We start from the raw sequence: 21,124 nt of genomic DNA, 5'->3' as shown, positions 1-21,124 counted from the left end.
ATCACTAACTTAAACTTAATTCTGCTCTGCTTAATTCACTAATACAATCAACCAAATCACAATAAACTGAGTAAATGCTGATTAATCTGAGTAAGGGGTATCAAAATGATCACCACATGTAAACCTCTATTCTAGGCCTTCTTCCTTTTTCTCTGTGTACTATTTCACTTGACGATCTCATCAGCTGCCATGGTTTCAGTTATCATCTCTATGCGGCTGGCTCACAGATCTACTTGTCTAACCCTAACTTTTCTCTTGACCTCCAGGCTTACATCTCCGACTCAATGTCCCATGGACATCTTAAACTCACCGAGCACTTCCTTGCACTTAAATTCTATGCAAAGAAAGTGACTAAACCAGGAGTGGGGAACCTGCAGCCTCAAGGTCCCATGTGACCCTCTAGGTCCTCAAGTGCGGCCCTTTGACTGAATCCAAACTTCACAGAACAAATCACCTTAATAAAAAGATTTGCTCTATAAAACTTGGACTCAGTCAAAGGACCACATCCAAGGACCAAGAAGGCCACATGTGGCCCCTGGACTAAACTATTCATACCTTTTGACTTAGAGATCCAAATCTGGGACATATACATATACCCAAGGAAGTCAACAATGGAATAAGGTCTGAACTACCTAACTTCCCTATTACTGTTCAAGGAACAACCCTCCTCCCAGTAACTCAAGCTCCCAATCTAAGGGTCTCAACTCCCCACTCTCTCTCACCTTCCATTTCTAATCAGTGGTCATCTTGTCATTTTTCCCTTTGTGATATCTCTCATATATGCCTCCTTCTCTCCTCTGATGCTACAACCAGCCTGGTGCAAGCCTTCATCACTTCACAACTGGATTATTATAATAACCTATCGGGTGCCCACCCTCCCACAAGTCTCTCACCATTCCAATCCATCCTCCACTCAGTGGCCAAATTGATTTTCCTAAAACATAAATCTGACCACATTATTTCCTTTATTCAATTATTTTGATAAGTCCTGTTATCTCCAGGTTACAATATAAATTCTCTGATTGACATTTATAACCTGGCCCATTCCTACAATAGCACAGGATCTGATCTTCTTACACTTGACCCCTCTCACCTCCATATACTCTGTCATTCAAATGACACTGACTTCCTTGCTGTTCCTCTATCTCTCAGCATTGGCTGGCTCTCCCATATCTGGAATTCTCCCCTTCCGTAGTTCTACCTCTTGGCTTCTCCTTGAAGTCTCAGACCTGCCTTCTGCAAGAAGCCTTTGCCAGTCTTGGCACCTTCCCATTGAAATAAGTACATATGCATACATACATATATACATATATATATATATGTATGTATGTATGTATGTATGTATGTATGTATGTATGTATGTATAGTTTATGCAGAGTTGTGGTTTGCACGTTGCCTCCTCCATGGGACTGTGGGCTCCTTGAGGGCAGATTTTTGCCTTGATAGCTCTCCAGCATTTAGTTCAGTGCCCAACAACAGTATCACTTAATAAATGCTAATTGACTTAGCTTGAGTAGAAGTATCAGCTGTGATCAGTGAAAGAATTGAGTTCTGATTCTGACTGCTTATATTGCTGCCTCCACCATCCAGAGAGCCCAAATTGCCAAAGAAATATTTATTCCCCAGGTGTCTCAGCCATTCTCCCAAAATCTCTGAATGGGAAACAGCCCAATTACATCACAAGGAGGAGAAACTTGACATGATCTGATTAGTCAACCAACAGGTACCAAGACCAAAAAAAAGAAAAAAAAGAGCCTTATTAGCAATGGGAAAGCCTGGAATCTAAGGTAAGATAGGGAAAAGGATAAAATGAGTAACTGTTGGTTAAGGGGGAAATCATTACATTCGATATCTCTGATAAGGTCTGTTATCCAAGAACCTTTTCCCTGTAGACATGTAGTTGAAGAATTTGAACAGTTCTCAAAAAATTGCAACCTGTTACCAATTATAATATTTCAAATAATTATTAGAAATGATACTTCAAACATTTTCATTTTCAACTTCATTTTCAACTCACACCCAAAACATTGGCAAAAAAAATAACCAAAAAACAAAGCCAGTTCAAATTAGAGGGAATGTGAGAATATAGGCACACCAACAGAGATATCAATTGTGGCCAGAATGTAGGTTGATTCAGCCATTCTGGAAAACAGTTTGGAATTATACAAGGGAAGTGACTAAACTATTCATACCTCTTGACTTAGAGATCCAGCTCTGGGAAATACCCAGAGGAAGTCAACCCAAGGAAGTCAACAATGGAATAAGGTCTGATAAATGACAAAATATTCAGAGTGATACTTTTTGTATTTGAAAACTGGAAACTAAGTGTATGTCCATCAGTTGAGTTATAACTAAATAAATTGTGGAGTGTGGATGCAGGAGAGTTACATTGTCACTGGGAATATTACAGATTCACAATGAAATATGACAAATACAAAGAACTCAGAATCTTGGGAAGACGTAATAATGCAGAATGAAGAAGGCAGAAAAAAATTAATCATTACATCAATGTAAAAAAAAAAAGAATAAAATGAAGTTGAAAATTGCATCATTTGAACAGGCAGTCTTGGTCTTGGAGATGAGACAAGGAAAGAAGGTACTTATTTCCTTTTACTAGAGAAATAAGAAGATATGGCTGCGCAATGTCACGTATACTATCAGATGTGATAGATATCTTAGTTGGTTTTGCTTACTTGGTTTTTTATTTGTCATAAAGGAAACCTTATATACTGTGATATAAAAATGAAAAACATAAATAAAACTTTTAAAAAACAAAAATGTTTAGCACAACCTGGCACATGAATTCGTGTTCATTCATTGATTGATTAAAATGATGAAATGCTCCTATTAAAATTTTTTAATTAATAAGTGTTTACTGTGTACAAGGTTCTGTTCAATGAGCTGGGGATAAGAAGATACATTTAATTGCCAATGAATGATAAGGACCAAGTGCTGGCAATCCTTTAGTGACCCTCTGCCCCTACCCCAAGTCAAGTTCTCCAGCTGATACCAGAGGGTGCTAGGGTATGCCATGCTTTCTATGGCTTTCAACGAGCTAACTTTCTCTAGTCTCAGCCCTCCTGTGGGTGATAACCATCTTCACTGTTCTTAGTCTAAAAGTATGATACAATTGAATTTATCCAACCAAACTGTGGTTCCCCATGAGACGATTTCTAATCATCTCAAGAATCTACCCTCTTCCTAAAGCTTATCAGAGCCTTTCTCAAGTATGGGTCCAAGAACCCAACACCAAACTCCAGATGTAAGCTGAGCAAGGCAGAGGACAAGGAGGTGTCACCTATCTCCCGATCTCTAGACTTCTGTTTACATAGCCAAATTTTACATAGATCTCATTTCAATTTGACCTTTCAGCTTGTTACAACTCCAAATTCTCATGAATTGTTTCCTAGCTAGGTCTCCCCAGTCTGGTAGTTCATACATTTGATTTTTTTTACCCTTGGTGCAAGATTTTACATTCATCTTTACTAACTCATCTTGTTAACTTCTGTCTATGATTCTAATCTGCCATGACTTTTTTGAAGACTGATTCTGTACTGGCAAACATTAGCTATTTTCCCATCTAGTCATCATCCGCAGAAGGGGAATTGTCCTAATTCACCCCTTGACATCTCACAGAATTCCTCCCACACTCTGGAAAGAGATAGTAGGTACCCCAGGGCACACCCTCTCTCCTCCAGCAACACTCTTGCCACAGTCTGTATTCAGATTCAGAGAAGCTCTGGTTTCTAAGAACTCTACACCCCAGATATGGAATGAGTGTTTTTTCAACTCTAGGACTTGCTGTAGCCTGATAGGAACTGGAAACATTCAGTTTGAAACTGAAAATATTTAATTTGGAAATTTCATCCCTGACCCTGGGCTCACCACAGACCCTGAAGGAGTTTAGGAAAAAGGAAGTTGGATTATCTCTCTCTGGATGACATCATTGGGAATGATTCATTCCCTTGCTCATTCACTCATCCCTGGCCCTACCAGGTCCATCTTATGCTGTTCAGAAGAGAGCAGCTGTTCTCAATATGTGCATAGTTATTGACAGCTTCGCATGCGTCAGAAATCAAATATCATTCCCAAAATTCACCCAAACCCTTGTGGTACAGGTGTAATTCTGGCTGCCAAAGGCTAATATCTCTATTTGCACTTACAAACAGGCCGTCTCTCCAATAAAAAAAAAAAAAAAAGGTGATGTCTCTGTCTCCTTCTCCCTCTCTCAATGAAATGGACTTGATATTCCCAAATATTTCCTATGATTCCACTTCCTAGATGCATGACCCTAGGCAAGTCACTTAGCATCTCTTTGCCTCAGCTTTCCTCAAATGTAAAACAAAAATATAACAGCACCGACTTCCCAATGTTCTTAGGAGGCTCAAATGAGATAACATTTGTAAAGCACTTAGCTCAATGCCTGACACATAGTAAGTAGGTACTTAATAAATACATATTTCCTTCCTTCCTTTCCTTCTTCCTCCCTTCTTTCCTTCCTTCTTGCCTCTCTTCCTCCCTCTCTTCCTTTTTCTTTCCTTCTCTATTTCCTTTCTTCCTTTCTCCCTCCTTTCCTTCCTTTTTCCTTCCTTTCTTCCTTCTTACTATAAGGATCCTTGCCTGCAATGTTAATGGCAACCACTGGATTATAGAATGTTCCATCTAAAAAGAAATTTAGATGACATCTGGTACAATGCCAAAATTCTTCTGAAAAAACTGAGACCCAGAGACTTGAAGTGATTTACCGCATGTCACTATAAATGTTAGGTGGTGGATATTAGACTAGAAACCACAGAACCATAGGATGTCTGAGTTGAAAGTAACTTTTGAGAGAATATAGTTCAACCTCTTGATTTTACAGATGAGGAAAGTGGCAGAAGGAGAAAGAAGGTCCCAGAGTCATCCAACTAGTAAGTATCTGAATCAAGTTTTGAGCCCAGGTTGCCAGCCTTTGAATCTGGTGCTCTTCTATACCATATGTCCTATTACAAGACTACACACCCGAGTTCAGGAACACATAACAAAGGGGTGACTACTCCTCAGGAGAAGAAGGAAACCACTCCAGTATTTTTTTCCTATGAAGATGTTGTATTTAATTCTTTCTCTCCCTAACCTACTCTTTCTCTATGGAACAGAGGTTTGGGAAGCCTCTCCTCCTTAAGGCAGATGCTATAGAGGTAACAGTACTGAAGCCAAACACAAGGCAACTTCAACAACAAGGCAACTTCATGAACCAAGTCAAAACTAGCCACAAATTGATGACCAAGAAACATTGATTTGTGGATAGTTTTGAGTTCATGACAGGAGAGAGATGACCTTTGGATGCCATTGTGCCCTAGGAATCAGGAGATGCCAACCCCGGGAGGTTGACACAGACACTGTACCATCCCTGAGTTTATGTGCTCTTTGGTCCAGGCCATAAGACTTTAGAGCTCAAAAGACCTTAGAGGTCATCTGGTCCTACCTCCTCATTGTGCAGATGAGGAAACTGAGGCACAGAGAAGTTGAATGACTTGCCCAAAGTCACACAAGAAGTAACAGAGCTTAGATTCAAGCCCAAGTCTCACAATTCCAAATGCAGCATTCTTTTAACTCTATTAGACTGACATCTCCAGACTCCATAGACTCATAGAACTTAAGAACTGGAAGGCCTGTCAGAGATCAATACCCTCGTTTTGCAGAGAGGGGATCTGAGGACCATACAAGGGAAATTAATTACCCAAGGTCACAGAAAACTTGTGCTCATGCCAGAATTAGAAACCAGTTAAAGGCACTCCCCAGATGTGTAGGTTTTTTATACTGCCTCATCCCTTACCCATTGTTCCCATTCACTTCACCTCCATATCTTCACTGTTTCCACCAACAATCACCTGCCAGTCTCACCTTTGCTATGATACGGCATAAAGGGGCACCCTCCTGGGTCAGGCTGAACAGGTTCCCTGTGGTAGACTCTGCAGTGTAAAGGTTATCTGAAGCGTCAATCTTTCTCACCAGCACCTGAGCACCAAAAACAGAAAAGAGAACATGCCAATTATTCATTTCCTGAGAAAGCAATGTAACCCAATTTAGAGTTCACTTCCCTTCCTCAAACTCACAGATATTGTCCTAGAAAAGGTAGAGGACCACAGGGCATTGACTGGCTGGGATAAAATGAATGTACGCATAAGAGATACTCTAAGTTTCTAGTTTCAGGGGCCTTAAGAGGGATTTACTGCTAGGGATCATGAAAAACATTTAAAAAATTGGTTTTGATGAAGTTTTCTTTTTTTTATAATTTCTTATTACAAAGAAGTACTCCATGGGGAGACAAAGAGAATAATACATTTAGAAATGAAGGTGATATAAAAATATCAATAAATTTTCATGTTAAAAATAGAAAAGAAAAAGAAAATTCCAGGTAATCAGTAAAGAAAATAAATGAGATGATTAATAGCTATAATAAAATAGAAAGATACAAAATAATTCCACAAAAATTATCACTGCTTCTATATAGCAATAATAAAAACCTAAAAGAAAATAATAGGAAGAGAAATGTCATTTTAAATAATCACAAAAATTACATATGTGAGAGTCAACCTATCTAGATAGACTCGTGGCATATAAATACAAATATAAAATACTCTATAATAATAAAAGAAAACAAATAACCAGAAGGGTATCAATTGCTCGTGGTTAGGTCATGCCAAAAATAATAAAAAGAATGATAATAGCTAAATTCTTTCACAGATTTAGCACCATACCAAATAACTATGGGATTATTTTATAAAATTAGACAAAATAAAACATAGAAATGTTTTGACAGAAATAATTTTTAAAGTGGAATGAAAGGAGCACATGCAAACTATATCTAGAGTTCAAAGTATACTACAAAATAATTTTTAAATGAATAAATAAGTGGAATAGACTAGAAAAGCAAGAATCACAAACAATTGTGGTTGACACACCCACAGAAACATTTGACCCCTCTGAGTCCCATTGGGAACATCATGTCATGCACTAGCATGAGGGGGTATGGATATATCTGAACAAACCATCAAGTGGCTTTCTGTGTTTGAGCTGCACCTGTTCAGTCAATTGGGAATGTGCAAACACACCTGGCTTTCCATGCAGCCTCTATGAGCTCACTACCAGGTGGCCAAGCTCAGACCCACCTCAGCCTTCCTTAGCTCCATGTTATAAGACTAAAAGTATACAGCCCTTCCAGAAATAAATCAAGTTTCTTCCAGCTCATGCCCTCAGTCTCTTTTATCTCATCATCACCACCCCAAAGAAATCACTCACCTAGCATTTAGACTAAACTATACAGGGCATCAGACAAGTCTTGGTATAGTTTTAAACATTAATAGATCAAGTTTAATCTTTGATAACTTTAAGATGCACTAAGACATTTTGGACATACTGTATATGTTGCCTTGGAAATGAAAGTAAATTATAAAAGCCTAAATATCTGAGTGGCAGGAGTGACGCCAATAGCCTCTAGTCAAGAAAGAGTTTTCATCTCCCACAGCCCTTTGCTACATCATGCCTCTGAACTATCAGGGAAGAGAGAAAAAGGCATACCTAAATGCCCATTGCTGAGGGGCACCATCTCATCCTCAGAAGGAAGGGAAAATTGTTTCCACAATCTTTCCTTCCATAGGAACTGCACTCACCTCCTATCCAGATGCCAATTTCACTGCCCCTTTCCTCAAGTTTCTGGAGTCTAATGCTGTGAAGGCTACACCAAGAATATATACAACTGAGGGAAAGATTTTCTGTTCAATAAAAGTGTGGGGAAAACTGGAAGTCAGCATGGCAGAAAATAGGTTTCAACCAGCATCAAACACCATATATGTAATAATCAACATGAGACCTGTCTGTCTGTGTTCTTCCTTTGTTTTTGAAGACCATGACATCAGAGAATGACTTGCACTTGACTTTGTTTTGAGTGAGGGAGGGCTGTGAAAGGTCTCTATATTATAAAAGGCAACATGATAAACAAATTAAAGAGGAATAGAAGGAAATACTTTTATGGATAGGAGATATTTTTAACCAAAGGACAAGAGGTGGTCAACATGTGCACAATAATGGGATCACTGGATCAGAGGACATGGACAGTCTAGTCACCTTGTTTGTGTAATTCCAAATTGCGTAATTCCAGAAAGATCAAACCATTTCAGAGCTCCTCCCACAATGCCTTAGCCTGTCTTCCCACAGACCCTCCAAGATTGAATATTTGAATTTTTGTACCTTCTTTGTCAATTTATCTGGTTTGAAGTGAAAGTTAAGAGTTCTTTCAAGTTGCATTTCTCTTACTAGTAGTTATTGGAAGCATATTTTCAAATGGTTATTTATAGTTTTATTTATTTATTTATAGTTTCGAATGGTTATTTGTAGTATAGCAATTCTTTCCAAAGTTATTTGGTTATATCCTTTGATCCCTTATATATTGGAGAATGGGTCATGACATTATATTTCTTTCTAATCCCTCCATATGTTGAATACCTGTTACCAGTAATAATTGATGCCATTTTCTCCTGTTCTACTATTTCCTTTCTAATTCTATCAATTGGAAAGAGTTCTGATCCTGGAGTCAAAGGATCTGAGTTCAAATCACCACCTGACACTACTATATGAACTTGTTCAAGTCATTCAGCCTTGAAGAGAAAGAGGAAGAGGAGGAGAAGGAGGAGGAGAAGGGAGAGAGGGAGAGAGAGAGAAAGAGAGAAAGAGAGAGAGAGAGAGAGAGAAAGAGAGAGAGATCTATGGTTCTAGATTCTGCAAAAATTCTGCAAAAAGCAGAATTAATAAAGCAGGTCTGTCATTACAAATCTTTGTCATGTACTCAATTCTTAGATCCATTTTCATCACTACTGCAAGCAACCACGCATGCCATATTAACCCTTTTGCATTAAAATGCAGGTTTTGTCTATAATTGTCCTGAGCCCAAATGAGAATTATCTGATGTCCTTGATCCCTGTTTGCACTTATTTCAAATTACCGTCACCTTAAACAATCCAACCCCAATGTCTTTTTCAAACATCCACTCATATTAAGGTATTTATAGGAGAGATGATGATTTCATGTTAATATTTTTTCATACAGACTATAATTACACACTAGAGAGGAATGATGATTACAGTTACTAGTAAGGACCTTATATATTGAAGGTCCTTTTCTCAAACATACACTTGGGAAGGCTCAGGCAGTTTAGTTTTTCCATTTCCTCAGCCCCAGTAGTAAAATTATTGAAGTGACTTAATCCCTTGCTAGAGAAAACTTCTAAAAACCAGCTGGTCCATTCTCCAGTCTTTAGGCAGGAAGACATCTGAACTTGCCCAGGGAAAAATACTCCCCATCTCTTGGCAATCTCTTTCAGGAAGGAATGCCCTTAAAGTCATCAAGTTCTTCAATGCTAGCTTAAATCTCTTTAACTGTGGTATTTAGAGTATTTTTAAAAGTAGAATATTAAAGGGTCAAATGTATAAGTAAAATAGAATTAAAGGGTTTTAATCCTATAACTGAAATACATAGGCTACTAAGTTAAGCCAGTAGCTAGCTACTGAAGACAAGACTAATTAATTACCTACCAATAGACTCAAATATATTAAAGTATTTGAGCATGTTCCAGATACATATTTCTCCCATTTTAATAATTTTTGAGTTATTTGAATCTATGCAGTTTGTCATACCTTTCTCTCATCCTGGAATTCCTGAAGCTGTATTACCAACTAGTTATTATTTCACACCCCAAATGTGTCTTTGGTTTGTTTTCCTTTTGTCTGTGATATCAGGCTGAATTTAACAAATTCCAGAGGGTCTGTGATTTGGGGAAATTGGGGAGGGGGAAGGAAATTTTCTCTAACTGAAATTTAGCATTTCCTTCAATTATTTAGAGATATGATTATGAGAAGGGGCCCACAGGCATCACCAGATTGCCAAAGGGGTTCAGGATGCAAAAAAGATTAAGAACTCCTATGTTAAACAGATAATCCATTCTTGAGCTGCAAATATAATTCAAGGCATATAACTACATGTAACTTTCTACAATTCTCTGGAAGCTTCTTGCAAAGACACTGCAAACCCTCCAAATTTCTTTGTTATTAGTACCTACCTGGAGGAGAATCCATTCTAGTCAACCTAGATTCACCCCTCCTTATGCAACCATCTGCCCCACCCTTCCAACCTCCCATATTTCAGGGATTGCCATATTGGTGCCAGACTTGGTGAAGACTATCCTACTACAATTCAGAAGACTTCGATAATCACCAGTCTCAGTTTCCCCAAAAGTAGGGACAAGCTGTGCCACGAAACCTGGCTCCCATTCACTTATTAACCCCAAATTTTTCAAACTGTGGTACATGAGGTTGGGAGTTGGGGGAAGTGGAAAGTATAGATAAGGCAATGGGGAAAGATCACTGGATATTTTAAATAATAACTTTCTTGTAAATGCATCATCCACTTTTTCAACTAAAACAATGTTCACATCTGTATGTGTTCTAGCATTTAAATTAGAAGTACAAAAATTTTAAAGGTTTTTTATCAACAAATTGAAATCTGTGTGTTGCACTGTTCTATTATATTTTTAAGATTTATCTGTGTGAGTCAAAATATGCTCAAGACACAGATAAGATGTGTCAAACAAGTTGCTTGCTACCTTTAACTGTGATTTGTATGAAATCAAATTTAATATTTGTATGAAAGTGAAAAGTACCACAATATTTGTTATACTTCTCAACCACATTCCTTTAAGTAAATATAAAAGAATAAGCTGGGTTTTCCCAAAACTGCATTTTTTTAAAATTGAAATAACTCACAAAAACCTAATATAATCTTTTGAAATATGCAACCATTATATACCAATTACCTTAAATTTTGTCTCTTTATAAAGTGAAATAACATTCCTTTGTGATGAGTAAAAGAAAATTCAAAGAGAAAAACCCACTAGAGTAACCAAAATTAACACAATCTAGGACAACAGAGACATTTTAAGTAATGGTAATACAGAAACACAAAATAAAAAGCGCAAATCTAAAAAGTACAATCCACTATGTTTATCTTTGGAATTCACGAATACATTATTGGTGGAGAGGAAAGACCACTTTATTTTTGCTTTTAAAGGTAGCTCGAAAACACAGTAGACAGAACACTGGTCTGGTAGATTCAGGAAGATCTGAGTTAAAATCTGACCCCAGATATTTACAGCTGTGAGACACTGGGCAACTCACTTAACCTCAATCTTCTCAGGTTCCCCAAGTGTAAAGTGGGGATAATAATGGCACCCATGTTGCAAGATTGTTCTGAGAATCAAATGATATCATATAAAAAAAATACTTCAGCATAACTGGAGTTTCTTCTCCTGTCTCTACTTTTTGAGTTTTATCGGTACTACATAGAAATGCTGATGATTTCTGTGGATTTATTTTATATACTGCAAGTTTGCTGAAGTTATTGTTTCCAATAATTTCTTAGTCGATTCAATAAGTACTCCTCGTATCATCTGCTAAAGGGTTAATTTTGTCTCTGCTTCACTTACGTTTATTTCTTCAATTTCTTTTTTTTTGTCATATTGCTACAGTCAACTATTTTAGTACTATGTCAGATAGAAGAGGTGACAATGAATAGCCTTGTTTAATCACTGATTTTATAGGGAAGGATTCTCATTTATCTCTATTGTATTTAGTGGTAGCTCTTGGTTTTAGATACACATGGCAAAAAATATATAGATAGTCAAGAAAACAAATTCTTCCATTTGCTATATAACATAAACATGTTTGCATGTATGTATCATGCATATATATGTATATATATATTTAGTTTGTATATATGTGTGTGCTATTCATATTTGATTCATAAAAATAAAATAACTGTATTTATGAAAAAGGTAGAGAAGAATATTTTAAAAAGCAGAATTAGCCAAATGGAAAAGGTGGTTCAAAAGCTCACTGAAGAAAATAGTTCTTTAAAAATTAGAATGGAGCAGATGGAAGCTAATGACTTTATGAGAAACCAAGATATTACAGAACAAAACCAAAAGAATTAAAAAATAGAAGATAATGTGAAATATCTCATTGGAAAAACAACTGACCAGGAAAATAGAACCAGGAGAGATGATTTAAAAATTATGGGACTACCTGAAAGCCATGATCTAAAAAGACCCTAGACATCATCTTTCATAAAATTACCAAGGAAAACTGCCCTGATATTGTAGAACCAGAGGGCAAAATAAATATTGACACAATTCACTAATCACCTCCTGAAAGAGATCCAAAAAGAGAAACTCCTAGGAATTTTGTAGCCAAATTCCAGCGTTCCCAGGTCAAGGAGAAAATGTTGCAAGCAACTAGAAAGAAACAATTTGAGTATTATGGAAATGCAATCAGGATAACACAAGATCTAGCAGCTTCTACATTAAGAGACTGAAGAACTTAGAATATGATATTCCAGAAGTCAAAGGAACTAGGATTAAAACCAAGAATCACCTACTCAGCAAAACTGAGTAAAATACTTCAGGGAGAAAAGTGGTCATTCAATGAAATATATATATGAAAAATATATATGAAATATATATACAGACAGAGAGCACAGGGTGAGTTGAATAAGAAGGAATGATATCTAAAAAAAATGGAATTAAGGGGTGAGAGAGGAATATATTGGGAGGAGAAAGGGAGAAATGAAATGGAGCAAATTATCTCTCATAAAAGAGTCAAGAAAAAGCTTTTTCAATGGAGGAGAAAAGGGAGGAGGTGACGGAAAAAGTGAAGCTTACTTTCATCACATTTGGCTTAGGCGGGGAATAACATGCTTACTCAATTTACTATGAAAATCTATCTTACACTACGGGAAAGTAGGAGAAGGGGACAAGTGGGGGGGATGACAGAAGGGAAGGCAAATTGGAGGAGCGAGTAATTAGAAGTAAACATTTTTGGGGAGGGAAAAGGTCAAAAGAGGGAATAGAATAAATGGGGAGCAGGATAGGATGGAGGGAAATATAGTTAGTCTTACACAACATGACTATTATGGAAGTCTTTTGCAAAATTACACATATATAGCCTATATTGAATTGCTTGCCTTCTCAGTATGGATGGGTGGGGAGAGAGAAAGGGAGAGAAGCTGGAACTCAAAGTTTTAGGAATGAAAGTTGAGAATTGTTTTTGCATACAACTAAGAAATAAGAAATACAGGTAATGGGGTATAGAAATCTATCTTGCCCTATAAGAAAATAGAGAAGATGGGGATAAGGGAAGGGAGGGGTGTGATAGAAGGGAGGGCATATTGAGGGAAGGGGTAATCACAATGCAAGGCATTAAGGGAGGGGGAGAAGAAAGATAGGGAGAAATTTTGAACTCAAAATTTTGTGGAAATGAATGTTGAAAACTAAAAATAAATGAATAAACATTAAAAAAAGAAAAAGGTAGAGCCACAGATAATAAATTTACAAAAATGCTATTTTGCTTCCTAATTTTAAAAATACCTGCCCTACAAATGAAATAGTAGAAAGTAAAGATCTGCTTATTAAGCATAACCTGTCTTACAAACGCAATTTTCCTATTATTTTAAAGAACTAAATCTTTCTAAATATAAATGACTAAGGAATTCACTTGCCATGAACTGATGTGATACATTTGATCTTATTCTTCTGAACAACAAAAATTATTTTGTCTTATGACGATACCTGAAAATAAACCTTTAAACATGAAAAAATCTTATTATTTTTTGGCGATAGGTGAATGAAATGCTCTCTAATTTTGAACAAAATGATACAAATTATACTACCATTCCTAATATCATGTTTGAGTGAAATGAGATTTTTCTGGTATAGCTGTTATAAAGTAACAGTTTCCATTAGTGTAAAAATAATTTAATAGCAATGTCATCAGTGACACAATGTTTTGAGAAACTGCTTAGAAAACAGCTCCCTAATTATTATTATTAAAAATAACCATATGGTTCTTTTAATATTGTGGTTATATTGTGGTATGAAAGTTTTAAAGGATCTTATGTCTGTGGCATGTTACATTATTTTATTACATGTTTAAGATATGTTGGGAAATTACTTAAAATGATTAATTTTATTTGAATAAAAACAAGCTGAGAAAAGGATTTTCATAAACTTATGGAAAAAAATGACTAGCATGACAATTTCTTTGACAAAAGAGGGTCATCACTATGTGAAATTTACCAAAAAAAACCCTAAAGCTAAAAGCTATCTTAACATTTCATCCTGGTTTATGATCTTATAAGTCATCTAAACCTTTTCTCTCCTAAGAGAGTAATGATGTCTCAGTAGTTAAAGCAGACAGTTTTTTCCTTCTTCACTCCTCTGCAACATTTGACACTATTAATCATCCCTTTTCCCTCTCCCTCTCTCTCTCCCTCCCTCTCTTTCTCTCTTATCTCTCTCTGACTCGCCTTTCCTCTGTTCCTCTCTCTCAGTCTCTCTCCCTCTTTTCTCTCTCCCTCTCTGTCTCTGTTTTTCTCTCCCTTTCTCTTTTTCTCTCTCCTCTCTCTTTCTCTCTCTTCTTTCTCTCCCTCTCTCATTTCTGTCTCTCCTCTTTCTCTCTGTTTGTCTCTGTCTCCCTCCCTCTCTCTCCTCTCTCTATCTCCTTCTCTTTTTTCTCCATCTCCCTTCCTTCTATCTCTCTGTGCCTCTGTATCTCTGTCTAGAGTCTCTCTCCCCTATTTCATCTCCCATGGTGTCAATATCATCTCTATATAGAGGACTCCCAAATCTATATATCCAGTCCTAATCCCTCTCTTGACTTCCAGTCCTATATTACTCCCTTTTTTGACATTTCCAACAGCTATCTTCTAAGTATCTCAAAATCAGCATATCCAAAACATTATCTTCCTCCATTATTTTCCTTCCTCCCAACCCACCTCTCCTCAAAATTTCCTATTTCTATTGAAGGCATAGGAAAATATGAATAGGACTTTTAGTCTTTTTTTAATCTTGGATAAATTTCTATCTTGTCCATTCAGTATGGGTATTCTTATCACCTAGTCCTCTCTATCCTTTTTTTTCAATCATGGAATTTAGAGCAAGAAAAGAATTCAAAAGTCACTTGGTCTATACCCCTCATTTTACAGTGGAGGAAATTGAGAATCCTAGAGGGGTAGGACTTTCCCAAGGTCACACAAGTAATAAATATTACTTTAGTTATTCCAACCAAGATCCTCCAACTTCAAATACATCATTTTTTCCGCTATAGCTTGCTTTGTCTAGACCAATCTTCAACTCAATTATGTCCTTGCAAATTGTATGGAGAATTTGATTCATCAAGCATGTATTTATCTATTTAACAGGCCAGATGTTAAATGAAAACAGCCCCTACCTTCAAGAAGCTTACACAATACCCAGGGAAAATCGTATATGTATACAAAGAACAAATATTAACTGAATAAAAAGTAGATACAAAATAATTGGAACAAAATTGCTGATCACTGGGAAAATTATAAAGGTTTTCTGCAGGAGGTAGCCTTAAATCGAACCTTGAATACAACCAATAATGAATTCCCAGAGATTGAAGTGAGAAGATAGAGAATTCCAGAAATAACAGCCATCCTTAGGAAAGGTGTGGAGGCTGGAGATGGAATATCATTCATGGGGAATGGCAGGTGGGTCAGTTTGACTGGAATAAGGGATGCATGAGAGAGACTAAAGGGAAATCAGTCTAGAGAGAGAGAAGCAAATGACCAGGATATGTTTTTCTTATCCTTCTTTCACTAACTCTGTTTACTTTTCTGTAAAATGAAAGGGTTGGAACAAAATGGTTTCTAAAAGCACTTCCAGCTCTGCTTGCCTTTCGACTCTCGCACTGCTCACAGCATCCGGAGCTGAACCAGTAATATGAAGACACTCAATAAATCTCTGATTGATTGATTGATTGATTGATGAACTCAGTATCAGAGGCTAGTCAGGGACTGATGACTAACAATGTTGTACTTTGGCAGCTTTGTGGTGGGTGACTCAGCTTGGGCACCCCTAGCACCTGAGTACGGTGAGTGTGGTCAGAGTAGCACTGACTCTCTAGAAGAATGAGCCTCAGAGACCTCACTCACTCATCAAACCCCCACACATCCCTCTCTCCCTTCGCAGGGAATCTGGTTACAAAATCAAACTTACTAACAAGGAGAGTGGCAAATCTGGAATATATCATTAGGAAAAGTCAAAAGCTGGGATGGTTGCTTTTCAAAAGGAAAGGCTCCCAGGCTCTAGCTTTATGACCTCAGAGTCCTTCAGGTTCTAAAAATTCTCCTTCTCCAGCTATTCTCCATCTGAGATGTAGAATTCAATTTAACAGACAATTACAAGGTGCCTGTTATATACAAATTACTGTGACATTTAAAATCCTTCACAGTCTGACTAACATATCTTTCCAAATAGGTTCCCCATCACTTTCATCATGGTTTCTCCATTTGGCCAATCTGGCCTCTTCTCCATACACAATATTTTATGTCCCACCTCCATGACTTTAGGCTGATCACTACCCCACCCCACCCCCACAGGAATGCACATTCTCTTTCCTCACTTCCACCTCTTAGAATTCCTAACTCTCTCCAAGGCTCAACTTATGGCACTTCCTACGGAAGACCTTTTCTCAGTCTCCCTAGTTGTCACCTTCCCCCCAAAATGACTTTGTATAAATGTTATATTTGTCTACGTTTAGGTTGTTTTCCTCAGTAGACAATTCCATGGAACATGATGGAGCTGAGCCTGCACCCTGACCACTTTCCCAAGAGTCTTGTGCTTTGATCTCCTACTAAAGAGTATGCACAATCAAAGGCTCCTGGTTGCTCCTTTAGCCCCATTAATGGGGGGGGGGGGTACCCAAGAGGATTGCTCCATTCAGTAGAATTTAAGATGAAGGACTTCTCTGTGCTTCTTTCTCTCACTTCCTATCTTTCTGTCTCTTTCCTCTCTTTTTTCTTTTTTCCTTTCTTCTCTTCTACTCTCTTCTGTCTCTTCCTTTCTCCTTTCCTTTCCTCCTCTCTTCTCCTTTCTCACTCCCTTTCCTCTTCTATCTCCCCCTCTTTCCCCTTCTCCTTTCCTGTCCAATCTTCCTCTTTTCTCTTCTTTTCTGTCAAGTGCAAGCAGTGACCATGGCTATCAGAGGTGCCCCATGAGTGGGGCCATGATATTATAATTGTTTTCTATGTCTTCTTTCTCTTACTAGACTGGAAGTTCTTTTATGACAAGGACTGCCTTATGTCATCTCCCTCTGCTTCATCTTTGTCTCTTTCTCCACCTCCAGAGTCCAGTAGAAGTCCTTGCGGTTCAAAGCAGTTCAGGAAACATTTGTTTGTTAATGAATGAACTAATGAATATTTATTCAGCACCTATTATGTATCACCCATAGTGCCAAATGCTAGAGCTACAAAGCAGAGAAAGGATCAAATCGGAATCCACTCCATGGAATATATGTGGGGATGGGCCTGAAGGGCCAGCTTCTCCCTCTAATTTTTATTTCAATGGAGAGGAATCCTATCTGGGGAAATGAGAGATCTCTGTCAGCCCAGCTCATTCATCTCCCTCTCCCAGTCTCCAGGATCCAATGAGTATTTGTACTGACCTGTATCTCCTGTGTCAGAGCCAATTCCAGTAACTGGCTAAAGTACCGGCCCACAGCACTCAGGGTCTCATTCACACAGGGCTTCATGGACTTCAGGACCTGCTCATCATCAATGTGGAGACACCTAGAAAACCAGATAGGCCAAGAGCTGGGCCATAGCAACAGGGCCCTCCCTGGCAGGGGTTTCCAGAGGGGTCTTAGAAAGTAAGGAGACTGGCAGATGTGATCATTCAACTGAATGATCATTTCAAAAATGGTGAGGGGATGTGTGTTAGCTACTAAACTGTGAGGAGGTCAGAGCAAAGGAGGGTGGTGGAACCTACCTCTCAGTGACGGCTGTAAGCTCAGAGCACTTCTCCATTAGGAGCTTCTGAAACTACAGAACAAAAAAAAAAGGAAATAAAGAAAAGGAAAAAGGAAGGGAAAGTATATGATTTTTTTAATGCTGCTGGACTTTCAACTTTAACAATGATGTTCCAGTCAGAGAAGACTTAGCGGACAGATTCCCACCTTTCTGTTCCCAGCAGCTATGATTCATTTGCTAAAGATCCTGGTAAGGGGTCATGAGGTTGGGGGATGTTGTTATGTTGATAAAAGCTGCCTTATTCGGCCTTCCCTGCCAGGAAATGGACAGTGGATATGATGATAGTAGTGAACCTAGAGGTAAGGTCCTAAGCTCATAGCTTTGTTTTTGTAGGGGAAATGATTTATTTAATTTCTAATGACAGTTTGTGAATCTATTACTAGTCATGCTGCTCCAAGTCCAGGGATCTTTCCACTAGCAGCATGACTAGTAATAGACCCACAAACTGTGACTAAAAATCAAATAAATCAAACCCCTTATTTTATAGATAATGAATCTGAAAATCAGAGTGTTAAATGAGTTACCCAAATTCACTCACTGAGTCATTGTCAGAATGGCAATTTGAATCTGGGCTCTGGACTCCCAGTTCAGCATTCTTTACATTGCATCATGACCATTGCCTGCACTCACCAGACAATTCTCTTTTCTATATGGAAAACACACCCATGGAGAAGTATGCCTGTCCCCATTTAGCCTTTATACAACATCCCACAAGTCCTTGTTTGAAGTCTACTCCTTTCATATATGACCAGTTTGGTTGCTGAAAGGGGCAAAGTGAACTTTTGTACAAGGAAAAATTATGAAATTGACTTGTGAAGGATTTAAATTCTTACCCTTTTCATATGTGATAAGTTTGGTTGTGAAAAGAGACAAAAAAAAATTTTGTTTAAAAAAATTTTTAATATCCAAATGTCAATGAAATTTTGAGATAAAATGTGACAGGATAGGTTATAAGACTAAGTAGAGAACCTAGAAGACATGACTAAGAACAGAGAAATAGCAGAGGGTGCAGGGCATTGTGGTCTCTCAGCTCATTTGCATGTAACTATTTTTCAATTTTGAGAGGTTTAAATTCACAATATTAAAAATCAAATAACTCTTTAGGGACCATAATACAACTGAATTAGGACTCTGTTTCATAACTAACAGAGTCATGGGTTTTGTGAGTTTTACTTTATGAAGTAAACAGAAGTGGTAAGGTAAGCTTTGCAGCTGCTTTAAGAAATTTAAAGCAGGACAATATAGCATCTTCTAGTGAAGAGCTGGCTGGGCTTGTCTGCATTACCCAGATAGCTAGTCTAAGGGGCTCTGCACTTCTCAGCTTAAGGGGAATTCTTCATAATTATAACAAGTGATCCCTTTTAAGGGTGATTGTGAATTAAAACAGCTTGTCAATGCTTTGACAATCTGAAATCAGAAGAGCAGATCTGTTCAGCAGAAAAGTAGTGAAGACCAGAAGGGGAACAGTTAGCAAAGAAACAGTTTAACATGGTACAGATTATTTCTGAAGGGGTTGTTAGTCCAAGACTTGCAGTCCAGTTATAAACTACTTCAACCAAATGCATAGTCCTCAATCATATGATTGTTTTAGGTTTCTGTAACCTTGTTCCTATTCTCTCTCATATATACTATGTGCATTGGTGGGAGGGTGGAACTGAGGTTTATGGACTAACTGTGATGTATTGATTAGGGACAGCTAAATGGCACGGTGGATACAGCACTGGTCTTGAATCAGGAAGGCATATCTTCCTGAATTCAAATCTGTAATCAGACACTAGCCATGTGACCCTGGGCAAGTCACTTAACCCTGTTTACCTCAGTTCCTCATCTATAAAATGAGCTGGAGAAGGAAATGGCAAATCACTCCAGCATCTTTGCCAAGAAAACCTCAAATAGGGTCACAGCTGAACAAAGAAAGCCTTGTATTAACAGCTTTAATGGATTATTTATTGTTGCTTTTGCCTTATCATTAAGTAATTATTTTATGTTTTAGAGTTAATGGTACCATCATTGTAACAAAATGATTTTGTATAATTGGGAAGCACACTGGTAGCTCTTTGGAAGAGTATGGATGTATATATGTATGTACATATGTATGCACATACATATATACACATACATGTGTATAGCTACACAGATACCTCCTCTCTTCAAAAGGGCTGTCCTTAACACCCTGAGAGAGTTTGAGATGTAGCCAATGGTCGTGATCCTGAAGACCCAGACCTATTCATGTGATCCATCCCAGAAGGAGTGTGTACACAGTGTCCTGTCTAGAGATGGTGACCTACGTTGTTGGCATGTACACAGGTCATCTCATGTATCTTTTACAATGGTCATTTAAACCATTGCTCTGCCCTTACCCCAAAGCATCTGCATCCCAGTTCCTCCATCTACCATTAATACCTAAGCCACTGACCTGCTCCATCTCCTCTGAAGTACCTCTGCTGAAGATGCTGTATTCATTGATCATGGAACGTGCATGACAGGTGAGCCGGACACTCAGACTGTGTACCCGCCCCCACCGTTCCCGGTCCAACTTCTGCCCAATCCTTCCCAGCTCAGTGCTAATGATCCAGGCTCGCTTCAACAGCAGCTGCAGGTGGTCACAGGGGCCATGCTGTGAGGATGGGATCAGCTCACTCTGGGCATCATCCTCTAGACTAATGGGCTTCGACTGGAGGATACACATGCACTCACAATCTGTCATCAACTTTAGGTCTTCCATCCATCGCTGAACAGAATCCACCTGAATCAGGGGCAACCTGAGAAGGGGGCAATATCAAGATAGTCATTCATTGAACTAGGGAGAGGAACAGCATGGAGCCAATCAGCCTTTAAAACAGTGGGACAACACCAAAGCAGTCATTAAAAGCGATGAAAATACCACCAACATCCAATCTAACTTTACAAGTTACGAGACAGTAACCATCACACATAAGAAACAAATTTCCTCCTGAAAATGGCAACTTGAAGTGGGTCTTAAAGAACAAGAAAGATTCAGAAGACTAGCAGAGGTCAGTGTGGAGGCATGGCATGAGTAGAATGGGTCATAGGTGACCCAGGTGGGAAAGGGTTCTAGCTTCCACAGCTTCCCTCTTTCTCTAAGGTTCTCCCCCTTTATCTACCCTAGCTCTCAAATTATTCTAGTCAGTGCCAACACTATATTCGGTTGCCTGGAACATGGGAAACTCTTCTTCCTTGATTATAA

At 38.1% G+C, this 21,124-nt stretch overlaps 1 protein-coding gene across 3 annotated transcripts in view; it reads right to left on the bottom strand.

The window, feature by feature from the left end:
• The window catches only part of INSC (INSC spindle orientation adaptor protein), a 161,413-nt gene that overhangs the window by 67,350 nt on the left and 72,939 nt on the right, over nt 1-21,124 (bottom strand). For all 3 annotated transcript variants that reach the window (XM_072619554.1, XM_072619553.1, XM_072619555.1), the window contains 4 exons: nt 20,333-20,678; nt 17,876-17,928; nt 17,553-17,676; nt 5,884-5,997 (listed from right to left, as the gene is read on the bottom strand). In XM_072619554.1, the coding sequence (XP_072475655.1) occupies nt 5,884-5,997; nt 17,553-17,676; nt 17,876-17,928; nt 20,333-20,678 (637 nt within the window). The remainder of the gene's footprint in view (nt 1-5,883; nt 5,998-17,552; nt 17,677-17,875; nt 17,929-20,332; nt 20,679-21,124) is intronic.

This window comes from Notamacropus eugenii, chromosome 6 (genome assembly GCF_028372415.1).
Source record: "Notamacropus eugenii isolate mMacEug1 chromosome 6, mMacEug1.pri_v2, whole genome shotgun sequence".
NCBI lineage: Eukaryota > Metazoa > Chordata > Mammalia > Diprotodontia > Macropodidae > Notamacropus > Notamacropus eugenii.
Note: the sequence above shows the minus strand (reverse complement) of the source record. Positions and strands in the feature narration are given on the sequence as shown.